Here is a 21,095-nt window from a genome sequence, read left to right as displayed (position 1 = left end):
GGCCATTCAAATTTGGCCAAAAAGACATATGATTACCAAGTAATTGAATGATGGGCACATCTCGATCTTGAAATTCGATGTCAGTGCTCCTTTGAAGGTAGACATATACACTGTGACCCACTAAAGAACCCTTGCTATTCCAACATGATTTAGATCACTTTAAGGAACAAAATTTGGCCCCTTTCATATGTTAAATCAATCAATCAAGCTATTTCTGGGTAGGCAAATAGGCAGTACCACATTTGTTTTTCTCCTTTAGTTTGCAAGTGTTAGTGCTTTCTTTTTGCATAACACTTGAATAGTTTTTGTCTCTTCGTAGACTATAGGTCTTCAGCTTCACTGGTTTGCTGTCAAATCGTTGTGTCTGCAACTTTTTTTTCTTTGTTTTTATAAAAGGGACATAGGGAACAACTTGAAGCCAACTCAGTTGTTTCAAAAATGGCAGCTATTCATTGATTTGTTATGGCCTTTTGATGTTAGTTGCCAATAGGATGATTGATAATGACGATGTTTTCTCCTGCATATTGACATAAGGTGGCAGGTATTCCAGTTACAAAATTTTTGTGCATGACATGAATGCAGTTTTTATTTTATGCAGCACATTGTTTCGGTATTACCTTTCTGTATGTAGTACTGAAATAAGGATGACCAACTTGTTTCACTTCTGATCGGCTGAAAGATCTCCTTCTATGTTTTGAAAAAGAGATAAGTGTTGTGTATGTTGCTGTAGAAAGTACTAGAGCTCAATAACTATCATCTCAAATTAGTGAAAGTATTGTTGCAGTCCTTTGTTATGAAAAGTGTCAAATTTGTTTCTGTCATGCCAACTAGCGACATAGAAGTATTCAAGATTTTCTACCGATGGTGTGAAGCAGGCTAATACGAGCAACGATATTTTGTTGTTTTTCTCTGTCCTGCACAAAAAGCTACTGAGTGTTCTGTCACAGTAGCACACCCTGCTAGAGAAATATGTGTGCCTTCATTTATTGTGGCATAGAGCTCTATAGTGTCTGGTTCAAAACATTAGAATACACTCAAATCTCGATATAACAAATCCAGATATAACAAATGATCGTTTATAACAAAGTAAACAACATACGTGCAATAGGTATAGTGTCAGGAATATACCTTTATAAAGAATTTTCAGATATAATGAACTTGTTTTCAAATAAGGTGCAACTTTGTTGTTATGAGATTTGACTGTCGTTCAAATGGTAGTAAAAAAGTGTCAAAAGTCATTAAAGAAGCCTAAAATTCAAATGACGTTCCACTGCTCTAGTGACATGTAAAGGCTATCTCGCTTGTGCGCTTGGTTCATGCTTTACTTATATTGCATTCAGTGTCATGCCTGCACTTAATGATTTTATCCCTTCATATACATCTGTATATTGTCTGTGTGCATTCTACACATTGCTTTCCATAAACTAGGGCAGCAATATGTTCTGTTAAAGGAAGTTATTTGAAATTTTATTGATAAGGAAGATCAAAATTGATATGCCTAGAAAATAAAATTGGTTTTGATTGTATGTGCAAGCTCAATGAAAAAAAAACTAAAAAAGTATAAGCTATGTATGAAGCAGCTTAGTTGTGTATACATTCACTGCATGTGTGAATTCAGGAGGATTGTGTTCCTATTGAGTGTGCTGTGCAGTTTTTTAATCATGCTTTAGTAGCAGTGCAACTGTAGGACGCACAGAGAAATTGAATGACAGCAGACACCGACGTAAATATGTGAGCATGTACTTCTAATAAAAAAAAATTAAATACGGTAAGTACAGAGCCTAAGCATCAGAGGTTGCCATATGTTTCGAGTTCACTAGCCATATTTTTGACTCTGAAAGTGCCGTTTGTAAATAGATATCTTAGTGTGTGCATTTAATGTTCTGAATGAGGTGTAAATACCTAGTACACTGTGTGACTCTATTCTTAAATTTGAACACTTCTGCTTTAAATTTGTGTGTGTCGCCATGGGCTGTTGTTTAGTGCGTAGTGTACCCTGTCTTGAAACTTAGCCGGGAATTGGCTCATAGTACAGGCTGAAGCTTTTCAGCAATGTTGCACCTGAAACACAGATTGATAGATAGATGGAGGTAATGTGATCAAGAGTGAGGGAATAACAGATTGACGGTATTGTTTTCACACCGAGGTTTCACATGATGAACATAGGCTTAGCACTCTTGGTCGGATGAACATTGGTTTCAGAAACCTCCGTTGTTCACCCACTCTGGATAATCATGCACCAGTGCATAATGACATGTGCATGCCAGTAACCACGTTGCCCCTGACTCGGTTTGGTATCGGCTGGGACTAACCTCACGAATATTAGCATGTTGTCCTTCTCTGCCACCCGGCAGGTGTTCTCTCGCAGCCTGAACCACCGCTGGTTCTGCCTGGCGCACTTGTTTACCGATCAGAAGTTTGAAGGGGGCATCCTGGGCCTTGCTTACGTGGGCTCTCCTCGCCGCAATTCCGTGGGCGGCATTTGCAGCCCCGGTACGAGCACGCCTTCTCACCTTCTCTTTATTTCACGCGGCTTCTCCTCTACCGCTTGCTGGGTTGCTTATTGGCGAGTCGGCTGCTGCACACATTGTAACTGAAGCTACAGCATCAGTAGCTTTCATTCTTTGCCGTGTGTTTAGATTTTTTAGAAGCTGCTGCATAGCAATGTCAGCCTTCTCTGAGCAACATTGTAAGGATTCCCATGGCACTCCTGGTGCTTCTGTGCTTCATGAAGTGAAAATAATGTGTTCTGCCATGGCTTTTGCTGAACATGGGTTCATTGTGGTAAATGTAATGTAAAAAAAGTTTAGGTCAAGCAGCCAGAGAAGTATGCAGAGTAGGCATGCAAAATATGGGCCTCTTCGATGTACTTCTTTGGTTCTGCATGCTTGAATTTTTTATGTGGTCAACTATAAAGTTGTGCTAGGGAACTGCCCAGTTCACCTAGCACTGCTGCACTGCTGCATACATTTAGCAGCGCTGTTCCTTTCATGGTTACGTTAATGTTTTTTTATTAAGACTGCACGTCTAAAGAATAGCAGGCCGTGGCACTTGAGAATGAGATTTGCTACAGGGCATGCATTGGAGAGACTATTATGCTCCCAGTGCTGCTGTATTCTCGAGAACGACAAATAGCCCTCCCTGCATCTGCCTGCCAGAAACACTATATGGCTAAATTTTTATGTGACTCGGTATTCTCCAGGATCACGAATGGCATGGCTCGCATACGGTATGTTGGCAGCATGCTCAGTGAATTGGGGCACTCGTCATCTGCAGGCCTTCATTAAGTCAGATTTTATTGTCCTGTTGAAGAAAAGAAAGAAAAATTGGCTTTTACTGTATGGGACATCAAACTAGAGCACTGTATGAGTTGATTGATCCCACTCGGGCCTGGAAATTGTGTACTCCAACTGAGTTGGGCCCAATAATTTAAAACACGGCCACATTATCCGGAAGCATTTGGACCCAACCTGAGCTGGCCAGGTTTGGATCAGCCAATGAGCCCTATAGGATAAACGAGGCATTGTTGAAGGCTTGCAGCTTGACATGGAAAAAAAAACGCTTTGTCTAATTCTTATTTATTGTGAATATACCAGCCATGCACAAGATATTTTCTAGAGAGATGACTGTGTCAAGGTTTGCAGTGATGTTTTTGTATATATTTGGCTTGTTAGGCCCATGACACATCTGTGAAATAATTTTATTATGGTATAAGTGAAGGCAAAGCTTACTGTCTAGCCCCTTAAGCTTAATATTGGATTTCATAGAAAAATTAGAATATGTGCGGCCTAAGTTAGGTCCTTGAACATAACAAATATTTATAGCGTGATAATGTTTATATGAATTGGTTGCATAGTGGGGTAGCACTCATGTGTAATGATATTTTATGTGGGTCAGGCATGCCCTATAGCTTCATTAGGCTTCAGTCCAACTGATGGTTAACACTGTCAGTTAGAGCACTGCAGGGGCTGGTTTATCAGCCAATGCCCAGTGTTGTTATGTGAACCAACCTGGCCACTTTCTGTTTTTATTTCAACATTTAGGGTATTAGGCATTAAGCACAGCTCAGGTATGGCATAGAATAATCACTCTGTCTTCATATAGACGAAGTCCATCTAGCTTAGAAGCAATACTTCTGTGTTAAAAATGACCAGTACTCAAAGTTGGACAGTGGGATGGGGGGCTAGAGGGGGCAAGGCCCTTTCATCGAAACTGAATAGGGAACATCTTGTCGCGCCTCGTGGCGACGCATGGCACATTGCTATTGACCAGTCAAATGGGCAGTGTTTACAAGATACCCAAAAATGTCTCCGACTCAACATTATATTGGATAGTTTCCTGTAGTTGCATACTGCATACCCATGCATATCATTGTCTTATATAAGAAGTCGGCCTATTAAGGGACTGACTGATGCCTGGTCCGGGGCCCGTCCCAACAATTCCTTACGCCGCCGAAGCTTTCGGACCAGCTCGGGTACATGCAATGCTCAACGCCGGACAGATAATAAAATTGCATTTTATATAAGGTTTGAAAGTGAAAGGTAGCTACTCGGCTGGTAAAGGTAAATATATTTATGAACACTGTCAAAAAGAGTTCTTGTAAGATGTGGGGAAATATTCATTGTAATGTTGAACAAATTTATCGTGAATGTTTTGCCGGCAGATTATTGGTATTTGTAGTTACTACATATAGCAATGTCATGTGCAAAAGGCTACGCCTTGGGCAGCATTGTGACTTTTTCGTCAAGCCATGTTATTGAAGGCAGTGGTACAGATATGGATTGAGATTAAAAGAATAATGCCCTTTTGTTTTTTAAAATATCACTTGAAGAGTTGGCATCACTGCTTGCATTTTTCTGGGGCTGCATCGGCATTTTGCTTGCATATCTTTCTTCTTTATGTTCTTGCAAACTTGACCTTCTTTGACGTTATCCTTTGTCTGCCTTATCTTAGTGTTTCAGTCACTACAAAACATTGTGCTGTTTTAAATCATCCAGTGGGATGTGGTGTTTTTTTATACAGTTGAAACTCAATTTATTGAAGCAATGAGGGCACTTAAATTACTTTGTTAAATCGGGCGCTTAGTAAAATCGAGGAACACATTTTTTTGGTTCCTCGAAATCTAAAATTGTAACATGGCGTCATCCAAGGGCTACCACACGATATTGTTGCCACTATTACACGCCTGTACGTGCGAAAAGTCAGCGAGGGCAGGCCGAGCATGCATTTTCCCCATATTTGGGCGATACAGCGAGGTGGACGGTCTCGCGAAGCTACGACAAGCCACCAATATTCAAAGACAGGGAGAATGAATCAAGTTGATGTGTCATTAGGCAGAGCAAAAAGGTTCCAAAAAGGCTAAAAATTGTCTAGAAGCCACTTCGTTCTTGCTCATTCATTTGTGGAAAAAGCTATGTTAAATTGAGTTCAGTGCTGAAAAAGCTTTCTTAATTTTAGTTAATGACAACATTAAAGCTAACGAGTTCCTGGAATGTAAATCGCTTCATGAGATTGGGAAATTTAAAACATTGGGCTTTGTTAGATCGAGTTGTAACTGTGTATTACAACTGCAGCATGTAACTGCACACACTTCTATGGACTACTACACACTGCGATTGTAAAATCATCGCAGCACTAGTGTCAGTGTTAATGTGTCGAAAGAGAATGAAAATAAAAATACTCTCCCGCCATGTTTACATTTTAGTTTCTAATTTGAGAAACTGGCTCTATTTTTTTTAAAGTTAAATATAAAGGCTAAACTTGACTTTAAAGCATTTTAATTCTTATTATTTTACCCAGCCAGACAGATTTCTGTAAAATATGATTTACATTTAAAAGAGCGTGATATACACTTGGTGATCTCCTAAAAAGTAGAGCATGTAACGAACAAGCAATTCTTGTGACAAAAACACACAATGTTACAAGATGGTGCATAATATTAGTCGGCTTAAACTGTACAAATGGCCTGCTCAAAATTATGCTAAAAAAATGAGAACTTAACGGTTGACTTGTGCTCCATAATTGTATCGCTGTAATGTCTAGTGTCGTGATTGGGCCCATTTAGTGATTGGAAAACACACTTAATGCTTGACTGTCTGTTCAAATTTTGTGTTTCAATGCCTGATGAACTGTAGGCTCATTAGCTAAAATGTGAAGCATTTCTCTTTTTTTTTTTTTTGTGTGTGTGTGTGTGTGTGAGAAGCGATAATTCTTACAAGCATCTTGTGGCAGGTTATGTGAAAAATGGCTACACCTTGTACCTCAATTCTGGGCTGAGCACGTCACGAAATCACTATGGACAACGTGTGATCACAAGAGAAGCAGACCTGGTCACAGCACACGGTAGGACCTTTTCGGGCTGTTGCTTTCTTTCTCTTATAACCGGCATTAAAAAAAGAAAAAAGATATATATTGATGTAGTCTGACATTTGTCATCATTGTGAGCACTGTTGAGTGATTCTGAATTCACTGAGAGCATTCATTTAACAGTGATGTCCTGGATGGGCACGCTGGGAAATTGAAAAAGAAAGTCAAAAGAACCACTCACCTATACATTTAGTAAATGGTTGTTATGCCCTCTGACCATTCAAAGTCTTTTCCGATGACTTCTCATTTTGTGAAATAGTTTCCAAGGTCTTTTTTTTCTCTCTAGTCAGTTTCTTTGCATTGCTGTTTCAACAGTCTTAGTAAAGTGTTCATTCCTACTGACAGCAAATAAGCCTGTTCTTAGTGCAAAATATGATACCAGTAATGAACTGAAAGAGTTTAACCCCTGGGTGGCATTCCATTTTGTGCTTACAGGAGGATACCTTAAACATTATTTTCTCTCTCTCTTTTTTTCATTTCATGTATTCCTGCATCTGCTACTGTTTCTTAATCCAGAATTTGGTAAGTGGGATCATAAATTTTTGTGATGTGTCATTTAAATTAGTTAATTTACATAAAAGTAGTACACAATGTACAATTAGAGTAGTTCAGGAAACAGCTAAAGTTGAATAGTTCAGTGTGAATCACCAACTAGCTTGACATTAAATGCTACTTAATTTAATAAACAATGTTAATTAGAAAAGTTTTGTGCCATTGTAACTTACTTCAGTCGAACATCTGGCCTGTCAGAGTGTTTCAATGCAACATATTTTGTTACAATAAATTCGCATGTGATGCAGCAGTAATTTGATTACGTCCTGCATTCACATGCTAATATCAATCAATAAAAATAGTTCTGGTTGGGTATATGCAAAATAAGCTAAAGCCATGCGTCCAACAGGCAAACAAATGGTTATGTATCGTTCTTGATCACCTGTTAACGGTTACATGGTATGTTAATGAAGCTGAAGTACCTCTGGCACATAATACATTATCGTTGCGTGATCATGATAGTTCACATATTGTCTTACTGGTTGCATGCAAGCCAAGCGAAGCTGTTGGCCAAGACTTGGTTGGACCTTCAAATATTGCCATTCTTGAGTTGTTACTTGGTATCACATGCACTTGCTGTCAAAATAGCTACTTTGAGCAGTTAATGAATAATAATTGATGCCTTAATCAATATTTTCTGAGATTTGGTACTTTCTATTTCACTGCAGTACCAGAATGCTCACCTAAGTAAAGTTTGATGTTCTTATAGGATTACTTTGTTACAGTTGGTAATATTTTACATCTAGCCTGGTTATGTGGAAGTCTCACTGTGTAATAATCTCTTCATTCTCCATAAACCCACCTTTATTGTCTTCGCTTAGTGAACTTACGTCAGTATCACAACTATATATTACATGCAAGACATATTTGCACAGGTCACAACTGGGGCAGTGAACATGACCCTGACCTACCCGAGTGTTCGCCAGACTCACAGCGTGGTGGATCGTATTTGATGTATACTTACTCTGTCAGTGGCTACGACCCAAACAACAAGGTCTGTTTTTCATTTTGCAAGCATAGTGTGGGCAATAGTACAGTTTATTAGAGCCTCAGTATGTCGGCCTGTTGCCATTTCGTTCTCTTGCAGAAATTTTCCCCATGCAGTGTACGTTCCATTAGGGCAGTTCTGTTGGCTAAGGCGAGCAAGTGCTTTTCAAGTAAGTGTTTTTTCTTGCGGAAACACTGTTGCATTCACATGTGCAGACCAAAAACAACATTTCTAGCTCCTAACCTAATGAATAAATATATGAATGAATGAAATATCACCTCTAGAAGCTTTTTATATCTTACATTGTTCCAGAGCCTGAAGAGTCATTCTGTGGGAACTCGTTGGTCGAAGAAGGAGAACAGTGTGATGCTGGCCTCATTGGGAGCGAGGACAGTGACCCCTGTTGTGATGAGGAATGCCGGCTTAAGCCCAATGCAAAGTGCAGGTACATTGGCGCTCTTTTTTTGTTACAACAAAATGAATGCTGTGCTTTTGTAAATAAATTTTCAGTTTAAAGCAATGGATCCCTTGCTGTAATATTCAAATCGAATTGTACAGATTTTCTAGATGTAAAGCTGACAGCGACTGTTCCAGAAGCATGAAAATAATTTAAAATCCACGTTGCACATACCATTTAACAGTTGTGTGCAGATTTCATGAATTCCATTTCTTTAATTTGCATCCAAGTTATCGCGCTCAATTTCTTCGTCGTTTGTTTCTGTAGTGACAGAAATTCACCCTGTTGTCGGAACTGCGACTACTCCCAGAACAACGGGGCGCTGTGCCGTGAGGCGCAACCCAATGCCTGCAAAAATGAAGCCTACTGCACATATCCTTTGCTGCTTTGCTAGTACATGTGCAATTATTTTGCAAGTCATTTTGTACCACTTATCTCCTATATTGTGCTCATGGCTAAAGAAAGTACTCTTTGCTATCTGCTGTGTTTACTGAATTTTCTTTATAGCAGTTAGCATGTTTCGTTTCTTGTACAACAGCAGACGAATCACATTCTACAAAAAAAAAGTTTGTTTTGGGTAGAGGGGGGAGGGAGGGCTTTTCTGCATTGGTTAAAAATTGATCTTGAAAGATTGGGAGACTTCTGTGGATATCGGGGGGACATGCTCCCAACATCATTCCGCAGTGTTCTGTCAATGTCAAAGGCAGTGCACATAAAACAGGCGTTCTATTCCCCTTCTTTAATTAGGCAACGTAGGATGAGTTACTTTGTCAGTGCATTTCGGTCTTTGACGTCGTTATAATCTCTTGGCTTTAAAGTTGTGGTATGTACAGGTAAGAACGTTAGCACCCTGAAAGTAAGAACGTTAGCACACTGAAAGAGCCTTTCAAAGAGTATGACAGCATTTTACCACAGAAAGCCTAGGCAAGCTCTGTTTTCTTTTTTTTCTTTTTTTTTCCTGATATATAGAGGGGTAGTTGTTAAACAAAATCCTTGAGCTTCCACGGCTGGTTCTTCGAACACATTGCATTTGGTATGTGTTTTTTTCTGGCATTGTATAATATGTTCCATATATACATGTTTTTGCTAGCTGTGCAATAGTTATGAAAGCGAATAGGGCATGTTTTTTCTTAACAAGATGCGCACTGGTAAATCAGCTGAGTGCCCTCCATCACCGCCGCAACGAGATGATAGCCCATGTTTGGACAAGTGAGTGAACATTTCCTCTGGCGAGTGTACTTATATAAAAAAGTAGTAGTGTGAACCAACAATAGGATGCTTACTTCACTAGATGCTCAATATTCTTGTGCTTTAAAATGTCACGATAAGAGAGTTCACTTGAATGAAAGATTTGGCACCATCCTGAACAGTTTTGTGCGAATGCACTCAGCACAGTTCTGCTGGTTTCTCTTAACGCTTTGTTGATACAACAGTAAGTGCAGACACATATGTACTGATGGATAATGTTGGCTGGTGGTAGTATTGCTTTAAGCCTGCCAGGTCTCTTGATGTAAATTTCATAATCTCTAGTTGTCTGAATTTGTGTGCAGCTTTATTAAATATATAACCTGTTCATAAAAATTTTGCTCAATAGTCTCCGATGCTTTTCCTGCTACTGTGGTGATTTTTATGGATGCAACTTGAGTGCTTGATTTTAGGAAGTTTGCACAGGCAAATGCTTCAGCTATAGCAATATCAGCTTCTTAAAGTTGGCCAACAAATCAGTGAAGCATAAAAACAGTATGTCATGCTTAACAGTTTATTCTGTTCCAACTTGGGTGCTTGTTGTGTGCTGTCTTTAAAGGCAAATCATTGTTAATAATAGATAATAAAATATCACTGTTCACGGAAAGCCTTTTCCAGTTTGAAAGTGATTTGAAGCAAAAATTGAATTAAGGTGATAACAGTTGTAGCCAAATATGTAGTGTATGTGGCGTCCGCAGTTTTGATCACACATCATCTTTTGTCTCCAGGGGCAAGTGCAGAGCAGGGGAATGCATGCCATACTGCGAGACAAGAGGGGAAGTCTCCTGCATGTGCGACACAGGTGGGTGAGCACTACTCAAGCGAAGCTTGTTACGTTTTACCAATTTTGGTGGTGGCAGGAGGATCGCACGCGAAAGGCCTAGGCACCAGCGAGTCAAAGAATTGCGGCCCTCGAAAGTGCGTCAGTCGCATGCGTGTTCCAAATAATTGATTCTCTCTCGGCCGTCAGCTTTTTTTAAAATTGGCTGTTTCTGGCGTGGCAATCTGATCTTTTATTATGGTCACTTGTCGTTCCAGGTTGCCACGTTTCAGTACAGCCTGAATTTGAATGCAAAACCATCGTTTTTGCCTTCAAAAAATGAAGTAGTACATTAAGCACGAGAATGAAAGTCTCATTCCTGACGTGGAGGAAGAAAAAAAATTAGAAGGAAGTGTTTTGTAGTGTGATAAAAAAAAAGTTGTAGGTTTTCACCAAAACATTTTACCAAGAAGAATGAAACGTGAAATCAGTAAAAGCTGGTTTATGTAGTTTATGCGTCACATATCGCCCCTGCAAGGTCCTGGGGTGTGTGCACTTTAGGAGACTGGAACCCTTGCCCCAAGTAAACTGAGGTGGTATAATGACATTTTCAAGCCATTTTGTATCAAACAAGCCTGCACGCCTGTGGGAAGACTAAGCAATTTGAATATAATAGAATTTCGAGGAAGGACGTATTAAAGGATTTCACATATTGCTCGCTTTTATAACCACTTTCGATGCTTTGGGTTTGTGGAAAGCACAGTCCTGTGACATTATATTAAGCGAGGAGCACGCTGACATATTAACACTACTGATTGTGAGTAAATTACTGCGTGAAAGGTACTGCAGTTGTGGGCATGAGGGTCTTACAGGATGAAAATTAAGTGTGCTAGCTTACTGCAAGCCATCATCAATTGATTGCAGATAGTAGTAGTGGCCTTCTTACGAAGTAGGATGTGGAAAAACTTTTTAAAAGCTGAGAACATCTGTAATGACTCACTATACAAATTATAGATCATTCTACTAGTGCAAAAGAAAAAAAAAAGAAATGAGGTAGCTAGTATCCTCACCCCGGTGCTCTGGTAGTTATGGCACTCTACTGCTGACCTGAAGGCCACGAGATCAAATCCCAGCTGCAGCGGCTGCATTTTCAATGAAGGCAAAAATGTTTGAGGACCATGTGCTTAGATTTAGGTGCACGTTAAAGGACCCCTAATGGTTGAAATTTTGGGTGCCCTCCACTATGGCATCTCTCATAACCATGTTGTGTTTTTGGGACGCTATACCCCAGATATTAATAAATGTGGGAACTATTTAGTTTATCACTTCTTGAAACAAGAAGCCTGAAGAGGTGCCGTACTGCGAGCTGCTGTTTAAAAAAAATTTGTGGAAAGCAGCGTTAACAACATTGCTTGTTGATTCAACGATCCTATCAAACTCTGCTCCGTGTGTCATCTTTCGCCAACTTGCAGAGGTGGACGCTTGCAAGCGTTGCTGTCGACCTTCACACAATGCTACCTGCAAGCCGACGGAGCCGATGGAAATTCTGAGAGACGGAACACCATGCATACACGGCTATTGTGAGAAGGTCAGCTCTTCATTGCATTGCACATTATCGAAAGACAAACCTCGCTGTATTTGTACTGGCATGCGCAGCATGTATCAGGTTTGCATGCTGTGCCAGTTTTCTTGCTTTGCAAGCTTAATGTGCTGGGAATTAAGTGAAAGCTTTGTATAAAAATTATCCCAACCTTATATTCCTGAGGCAATCACTTACTCTGTGTGGGGCATCATATTTCCTAGCATAACAGACACTTAGTGCAGTGTTCAGTACTAGACAGTGGTTATAAGAAATGAATTCTTATTGCATCAGACTCAAGTACTAAACGCTTGAGGTATGAGGCAAATCCAACTGTAAATTTATTGTCATATATGTTATATATATAGTCTAGTGTTATATTACATCAGTTATCGCGCACATCGTTTCATGCCATACTGAGTGCTACGTTACTATGTCTTCTTTGGTGCAAAATTTGTTTCTGCATTTACCTTTTTATTATTTTTTTTCGTGTTCTGTGTAAATATTTCTGTTTTGCACATGACCCTGCTGTATTGTAACTACCCCCCCTCCCTTATGTAACGCCCAAATGGGCCTTTAGGGTATATGAATAAATAAATAAATATATTGTGTGCATACATTCGAGTAAATATGTCCAACTTAAACGCTGCTACCTAAATGCTACTACTTGACTGTATTCCTTAGCAGTGTAATATGATTAAAATTCTGTATTACTCATTACTATATTACTATTACTTATTATATTACTATTACTTATGTTTTTTAGTGCAGTAGTCATATTCGTCTCTTCCAATCTTTGGTCAGAATGAATAAATTGATTTGATGACTGAAATGTTTCTCACAACAGTGCTGTTGTTTTTGTTTGCTTTTTGTGAACTGCAGGGAAAATGTGAGAAGACGGTCCAGGACATTGTTGAAAGGTTCTGGGATATTATTGAGGACATAGACATTAACACAGTTTGTGAGTCTTTTTTTTTTCTTTGCTGTACCTTTTGACAATGTTACAAAAACATTGCGTGAAGGATCCAGGCAAACGTTTTTTAATATTAATAAAATATTTTGCTCTGTTGTCGGAGTCAACGTAGTCCTAAGGGAATCAATCGTCAGAAGCAGAGACAGATACTACCTACCCACTGTTCTTATGAGTAAGTGAGTGAGCAAGTGTGCGAATGAAGCTAAGCAAAGTGCAGTGTTTACGAGAGGAACAATTGGTTGTCGTACATTTGTGAAATGATGGCTAGGTGCAGCACGACCACAGCCATGCCTGTGTAGGGTGCGCGAAGGGCCGGTTTTTGGTCTGCGGGGCGACAGCTTGAGCCATTTTCGCTCTCTGACAGGGTGCATAGGGATCATGCACTGAAGGCTGACCGTCATTGCCCAAAACTACCTCGTATCGCCCCACTGAGCAAAAAGTGGCTGCTTGTGTGCTCTATACCGACATTGCTGTGAATGTACACTTGGTTTGAGGCTCTTACAAGAATGCCTTTGGGTGTCTTTATAGTAGTTTTTCTTTCTTTCTTTTTCTTTCCAGGCACTGTTAATCTGCATTTATCTTGTTCTTCCTTTATTTTGTTTATTTCAGTGAAATTTCTGAATGACAACATTGTGGGCACTGTTATTGTGGTGTCCATGATTGTGTGGGTACCTGGAAGCTGTCTCATAAGTTACGTGGTAAGCATTCTGATTTATGTCAACTTCATTTTCTATGACTACTGCCTGCCAAGATACCATAGATTTTTTTTCTGGCATTTCTTGCCATTTATTTCTGGCTCTCGTAATTTATGTCTCTTTGTTGTGTTCCAGGATCACAAAAGGAGAGCAGAGCATGAAAAGGCCAAGAAGACTTGCCGGAAGCGTGATGTGAGAGCTACCGGCTTCTTAGTTTTTATTTAATTAGCTATCAGCATATGCTACAAGTATTTTATTGACACTGCTTATGCTGAATGGATTAGAGGGTTGAAATAATTTGAATAATTCATCTGAAATGAATATCTGGGAAATAACTGCTGCAACCAAATGTATATTGTCAACCATAATTTTCATGGGATTCTTCCGTATGCAACACCTTTGAACAAGTCAATAACTTTTTATGTGTCCTGCAAATGTTTGATTAATGCTGTTAATGTTTGATTAGAAGGTGTCAATACATTTTGAATAATTTTATATTATAAATGAATATCAAAGGAAGGAAACTGTTTTAATCCAATGCATATTGTTAACTATCTCATGGCCTGGCTTGTTCATGGCTTTTTTTATGCGCAGAAATTTTCAGTAGAGCTGTGAAAATAGCAATATTTTGGGCACACAGTGAATTAGAAGTAATTAAGTCAGAGTGCAAATCAAATTGAATATTTTTCAAATACTTTGTAGTGGAATTGTAGAAAAAAAAATTAGAGGGGATTTCTAAGCATATTCTTATAATATAGCAACATGAAAGCGTTTATTTTTCCTAATTTGATGAAGCACTGGCGGGGTGGTGTTTCACAGTTTTACTATAAAGAATGAGGCAAGGCGAAGGTCGAATTGTAGTCATGTACATGATTTGGTGCAAGCAAAGTGTTAATGACTGCATTTCGCATGTGAAAGGCAAAGATGCCATTTACTCAGTTTTTCCTATTTTTAAACTTCTGTGGAAGCCCAACTGGCATGGTGGACAAAGCAGCGCATCCTTCAAGTCCGGAGTTCCAAACCTGCCTCCTAGACGTTGATATACAAGAGCATTTGTAATTTTGAATGCTATATATCTTTGCATCTGATTTTTCGGACACCTTGCCCAAGTTTCATGTCCAAAACAGCATTAATTGAACCACCGCTTCTGTGACATCCATCATCTCCATGTTGGAGCCAGCGTTTTCTTGAGCCAATGCATTTTAGATTGTAGCAGAGCCTGAAAGGCAGCATTGCCACAGTAGGAGAGAATGGTGAGGCAAAGCAAATTAAAGATTTGATGGGATAACTGTCAGTCAGATGTTGACTATATTTGCCATGGGGAAGTTCGAATTGTAGAATTCTAGTATGAATCGAATAGCAAACACTATTAGAAAAATATTGGAAATTTTTAATATTTGTGCACCCCAACCTTTGAGCAACGTAAATAACCTATACAATCGTGATTCTTGTCAGCTGCAGAAATAATTGTAACTTCCCGGCCACTTTTTCTTGAGTCATGTGTCATCCACTGGTATAAGCATGACTGCATAATAATTAGGCTTACTGTATGTGCATGATGTGTGTGCGCGTGCATGCACATTTTTGCTGGGTTTTTTTCAACGTACAAATTCAACATATTATAAGGCATTCTTCATAACATTTTTTTTATGCAGCCTTTTATGCTTTATTTTACAAGTGGCTTGTTTCCCCATCTCTCTTTTTTTGTGTATTTTTCTTGAAGCCTCCAAGCCCATTGATAGGTTTCATGCGAAGTGGTCATTTTTTGCACTTGCACCGCTGATACCACTTTCTACATTCCAGAGTCTTCAACCATTTCGTCCACCATCAGACAGCAGCGTCAAAGTGGTCCACATTTCACGGCGGCAGCCACCTCCTCAGCCAGAGCCGCAGCCACAGCCTCAACCACAACCACGGACACAGCTTCCTTTGCAGACACCATCAGATGAGCAAGTGCTGGCTCCAACGCTGCGGTTGCCAAGCCGAGCTCCAGCAAGTTCTGACTACTGGCAATCACCAAGCTCCTATGCTAGCTCAGAAAGAGGGTAAGGTGCCAATTTAATGCCTAATAACAAGCTTCAGTGTTAATATTTTAAACTGTAAAGAGCTTACTAGATTATGATCATAAATGGATATTACTTCTTTGAATAGCTTTATGGCTTTTTAGTGTTTCTTTTACTTAATTTTGAAACTGTGGTGGTATGGGCAGCTGCTCAAAATATGCGACTTCCTGTTGGGGAAAAAAAAATTAAAAATTGCTTTTTAGGATAACTTCTGTTCAGACACTATATACCAATCGGTAATACACGTCTCTACCTAACCAAATGAATCAAATTTTCTTGTGTCTAATAAGGAAATGTGCTCCTCAAACAGTTCCCTTACTTTCAATGTTTGTACCTAGCTATCATGGGGCACTGAGTTTTTGAATTATAGAGGTTTTCTCATCATGCTCTAAAGCTAATGCTGCAGACAATTTGCAACCCAGTGACCTCCCATATTAACTGCTCTTTGACCAAACTAGTGCCTCCTAGTAATGGAAAATTGTGGGAAAGATGCAAAAGGGGAGACCTGTCTTGTATCGCACGGGTGAGAAAAATGTAGCAGATGAATGGAATGAATGGAATGAAAAAGCTTTATCCGGAATGGAAAAACTTTATTTTAACCGATGAATTTCAACAAAGTTACGTTTGCTTGTGTTTTAGCGGTGTGCACCCATCAAGGTACGAGGGACGCCTTTATGCAAGGCCAAGCAGCGTCGCCGAAGGTGCCAATTACAGCAGGCACGAGCCATCCGACTACTACCACCACCACCCTCTGCACACGCAGGGCTACGGGCGACAGGGCGCAATGTCCGTCTCGTCCGATAGGCCTGGAAGCCGGTCGAGACAGCACATCGAGAACTATACAGCGCTGTAGCTTAGTAGTCGTTGTCATTATCATTTGCACATGCCCATCTCATAATTTTGGTCCTTATTTTTTTATGGGGATGACTGAAATCACATTGCGTGTTCATGCTAAAGGAAAAGAAGAGAATGTAATATATTTTGTTCAATTGAAGACGAGGAGCATTAGAGAGGCCTTGAACTATCTTTCTTTGGAATGCCAGACACACATTAGAACAAGTATAGTGCATCCTAGGAGCATGTTACTAAATAAACTTAGAGAGATCTTGTTCGAGTGGAGCTACCTTTCTTATTTGTATTCACGAATTTTTCATCTGTGCAAGCTTCCATCTTACCTTCCCCTTAACCTCTGTTTTTTTTTTTTTTAATTATTTACACTTGTTACTGAAGGACAGGGGCAGTGCCAATGGCTGCTCTCCTGCCTGTCGCCTACTGGCATCAGCTGTGACCAGCCGGCCTTTGTGCCATGTTTGAAAAGATGTTTCAATATTGCACTCTACATGTGAACTCCATGCACTGTACATGGGTACAAAATTTGGTTGACGTGATTGCAGCACTGTCTTTTTTTGGGGGGAATTCTATCTCATCAAGTCCAAAGTGTGGTTCAGGGCCCATTTAAGAAACTTTCCCATCTGTGAATACGGTCTAGAGTAGATAAGGCCAAAGCCAACATGCATGAATACAAATAGTGGAGTTTATGAGGCATCCAGTCAGTGTTTGTGCCATCTTTCTTGCCTTTATTCTGCTCCAATTTCTGTTCTTTCCATTACTTGAAAGTGTTTTCTTTAATTTGAAGTTGGTGAGTATTTGGTCGCCATGTCGTAACGAAGCTAAAATACTGTACTTGATTGTCACGTTATATTTTCATGTATTGCAGTATGTGGTGTACTTTTGCAAGGGCAGGCAGTGTAATGGTACAGGGAAACAGCACATATGGAAGTGAATTTTTGTTTAGTTGGTAGTTCACTTGCAGAATTTGTGTGGATTTTTAAAGAGTGTGCTTATTTCATTGTCTGTTTTGACAATGAGTGCAAGACTTTTGTGCACGATGGATGAGGATGAGACTTGTAGCAGCTCTCTTTTCTTAGATTACTCCTGCTCTTTCTAATATTAATCGCCAAAGTGGTCACCTATGTTTTTGGGTCATCAGCAATTTAGTCTGTGAATTGTGTAAACAATCAACTGCATGTCATCTTTGCTTCCTGCAATAGGGAGTGGGAAATGAAATCAAGGAAGACATAGAAGTTATCTGTGCTTTTTAATCAAGGTGATGTACTAATCACTAGAATTTATGCTTTGCATGGCAGTGAACCGTCACTGCCGTAGCTATTGCCGCATAAAACCTATAGAAATATATAACTGTGCATTTTATGTGTAGTGTTAATAATCACATTGGCTGTCTATTATTTTTTTAATGATCACAGGTTGTCTTTCTCTTCAGAAGAACTGCGGTGTGGCACGAGGAGTAAATACATTCAGTGAAAGCCTCAAGTGAAACCTATTAAGATTGTTTAATGTTTGTATACTTAACTTGCTGAAAGGTAAAAAAAGTCATTCACATATGCAAACACTTCAAGTAACCCAGTTCTTCATGCAGCTCTTTCTGTAGCCTTTCAATTTTAATATACCGGAAGGCTTTAAGGAATTCTGGTTGAACATGTTGAAAGAAACATAGTTATGTCAATTTAAAAGAAGGTGGAACACCCTTAGCCTCCCTGTTTTTGTGGGGTTTACTAAGCAGTTTCAGTGGTGGGTGAGCTAGGAGCAAATGGGTCGTGGAAAGGGTAGCTTGTAAGGAAGCTTGGAGAGTCGGTGTTGCCCTCCCCACACCCCCATCTCAACCCCAACTTATCCTCTAAGCACTTCTGTTGCTCTCTTAATACTTTACACTTCAACAGTATACTTTCGTCGTACTGCTATCTATTGTATCATGAGAGGCGGCTGACATCATTGGCTGTTCTCGTTGTGCTGTAAAAAAAAATGACACAATCACAGGCCTGTCTCTGGCATGTCATCTGTCGCACTAGACGATATTTGTGTCTTTTTTTTAGGATAAAGAAACACAGCTCTCAGTAGAAGCTTTCTGGGGGCTTCACTTATGTGTGGAATGGGAATAGTCTTATGAGACAGATGAAGAGGTGTGAATAGCAAAAATGAACTGGGTCACACTTTTCTAGGCTCCTTTATGTCTCGCTGGCAGCTCAAGCAGTCGTTGAAGTAGAGGATGAGTCCAGACTCCCGAATGTGTTTTTACGAGGGCTATGTTTAATGAGAAGTAAAAGCATTTTAATGTCTTTACCATTTTTATTTTAGTTATATAGACAATGTAGCAGAAAAAACCGGGGGTTGTCTCACATTATTTCATTGGATATTTTACCTCCATCGCTGGTTTACGTGCTTTCTACCACTTGTGTCATCCACATAAAAACATTGGTGAACTTTATTCCCCATAAAAATGTTTTAAATCTTGAAGTGCACCTTTTGCTGCGTTTCCCAAAGGGTACACTTTGGTTGTGAATTTTGAACCTACTGTGCCATCCTTAGTTATCCTAGTGTTCTTTGACCATTGGTTGTTACACATGTTCCTACTTCTTTGTTCTGTTCTAAACTTGTGTGTTGGGTTTTCATAGCTCATAAATATTATACAGGTTGTACCAGCTAAAAAGCATCAAGCAATAAAAAATTAAAAATTAGTGCTATGCATCTCCAACTAGCGTGCGATTGTTCTTAGCTGTATGTAGCACGCCAGAATATATTTTTTGATCTACCAAGCAGGGTAATTAACGAAAATTGCTTAATGATCTTTTTAAATACTGACTCTAGAGAAAAAAATTCAATACAAAACTTGTAACCTTTACCAAGAAATGAAAAAATTTCAATTTACGGTAAGGTAAGGACACTGGCTAATTATTTTCCTGCATTTGTTTGAAGTGCACAAAACTAAAAAATATACCACGTGATTGCCGCCTAACATGCAACACCTCTAGTGCCTTCAAATGTTAGTTTTCTGGATAAGGGCTACAACTTTTGTATTGAAAATGTTTTTCTTGATTCAGTATTTAAAGAGTTCATTAGGCAATTTTTGTTAATTGCCTTGCTTGGCAGATCAAAAGAAAATATTCTTACGTGCAATGTATAGCTAAGAAAGATATCATGTAGTTAGCGACACGTAGCACACATTTTTAGTTTCTTTTTACTGCTTGATTTTTTCTAGCTGGAATACCCTGTATGTTTGAACAAAATTGATTGCCAAAGTGTGTGTGACAACTTTACAGATGCTTGATTTTGAGCTTTTGCGGAGTTGTGATTTTTTTTACTGAGGTCTGCTGCATTGCACAATTTTATATTTATGTGTTTTTCAGTTTCAATGACACAGCATAGTATTTGCATCTACAGTGGTTATACTAATTCATTGTTTGTACATGAGTTCCAAGCCATGTCAATTTTTGTCAGCATAGGCTAGTTGTACATGCTTCAGAAATATGAAGAAACGTTTGTTTTATGCTCACTTTTTTGTTCATGCATCATTGTTGTGTTAACCTTGGTGTTGAGCAAGCTCATTTTTGCCGAGAGTCTGATATAGCATCCCATTTTGTGTTTTAAAACATGGTGTGCACTTATTGATCAAGATTATCCATTTAATCTACAAGTGATAGTTTTCTGAAGAATTGGTAAAAATAGAGCCCAAACAATCAGTGTCACTTGTTAGAAATGGCAGAAGTAGCATGCCCAAATTACTTTTGCAAAGCTGGTCATCCAGCCACTGATGATGTTGTTAATTAATTAAGCTTTGTAATTATGTGCCTGCACCCACTTTATCGTGTTCTTTCACTCAGATTATTTATTGGTTTGTAATCACCTTGAGTCAAAGATTGCATGTTTTAATTTGCATTGTTCTAGTCACACTGAAAGTTCAAAAGAATCACTATAATGTCCTGAAGCAAGTGCTCTAAATCTGAAATAAACCATTTCCTCCTACACCATGTCTTTCATGTGTTTTTTTTTATCGTGTTATCACTGTTACAATGCTAGAATTTCTGCAGTGCAAAACATTTAAATAAATGCGAGAAAAAAAAAATGCCAGGCCTGCACGAAATGCGCAGCACAGTCACAGCGAAAGCTGGAAGAGCGACTTTTCAAAGCCTTTTCTAAACATGCTTTGGGTTACTGCTGCAAGCGCACTTCAGGGTACCCACTATGCCATAAATAATTTTTTGTAGTAGGCAGGCATTCACTATATGCCATCCTTCGTCATTCTTCGGAGAAGCATACCACCTGCTACACCCTTTTAAGGAATTTCGCGCAATTTTTTGATGCTGTGGCTGACGACGAAGAATTATGCCTGAAGCTTTTGTAATAGGTTGGAGCAATTTCGACGACGCACTCGTAACTCAATTCACTTTGTGTGACACTTGATTGTTCTTTTACTGTTCTAAAATGCTTTATTACTCATATAAATGCTATTTCTTTCCAGACATCAAGCCTCCCTAAAGCCAGTTTGCAATGAAGTTCCAAAGAATCGGCATGGCTTTGTGTTAGAGTATTGGGCTGGCAGCAGAGTACTCGGGTTCGAATCC

At 39.3% G+C, this 21,095-nt stretch overlaps 1 protein-coding gene across 1 annotated transcript in view; it reads left to right on the top strand.

Moving 5' to 3' along the window:
• Tace (ADAM 17-like protease Tace) overlaps window positions 1-16,964 on the top strand; it is a 34,014-nt gene extending 17,050 nt beyond the window's left edge. The window contains exons 7-21 of the mRNA XM_037425744.2: window positions 2,355-2,493; window positions 6,232-6,342; window positions 6,883-6,888; window positions 7,794-7,912; window positions 8,006-8,075; window positions 8,219-8,351; window positions 8,631-8,735; window positions 9,510-9,572; window positions 10,337-10,410; window positions 11,841-11,956; window positions 12,830-12,908; window positions 13,530-13,618; window positions 13,751-13,807; window positions 15,419-15,660; window positions 16,318-16,964. Coding sequence (XP_037281641.2) covers window positions 2,355-2,493; window positions 6,232-6,342; window positions 6,883-6,888; window positions 7,794-7,912; window positions 8,006-8,075; window positions 8,219-8,351; window positions 8,631-8,735; window positions 9,510-9,572; window positions 10,337-10,410; window positions 11,841-11,956; window positions 12,830-12,908; window positions 13,530-13,618; window positions 13,751-13,807; window positions 15,419-15,660; window positions 16,318-16,531 — 1,617 coding nt within the window. The 3' untranslated portion in view covers window positions 16,532-16,964. The remainder of the gene's footprint in view (window positions 1-2,354; window positions 2,494-6,231; window positions 6,343-6,882; window positions 6,889-7,793; window positions 7,913-8,005; window positions 8,076-8,218; window positions 8,352-8,630; window positions 8,736-9,509; window positions 9,573-10,336; window positions 10,411-11,840; window positions 11,957-12,829; window positions 12,909-13,529; window positions 13,619-13,750; window positions 13,808-15,418; window positions 15,661-16,317) is intronic.
• The last annotated feature ends 4,131 nt before the right edge of the window (window positions 16,965-21,095 follow it).

The sequence above is a fragment of the Rhipicephalus microplus genome, chromosome 5 (genome assembly GCF_043290135.1).
Source record: "Rhipicephalus microplus isolate Deutch F79 chromosome 5, USDA_Rmic, whole genome shotgun sequence".
Classification (NCBI taxonomy): Eukaryota; Metazoa; Arthropoda; class Arachnida; order Ixodida; family Ixodidae; genus Rhipicephalus; species Rhipicephalus microplus.
Note: the sequence above shows the minus strand (reverse complement) of the source record. Positions and strands in the feature narration are given on the sequence as shown.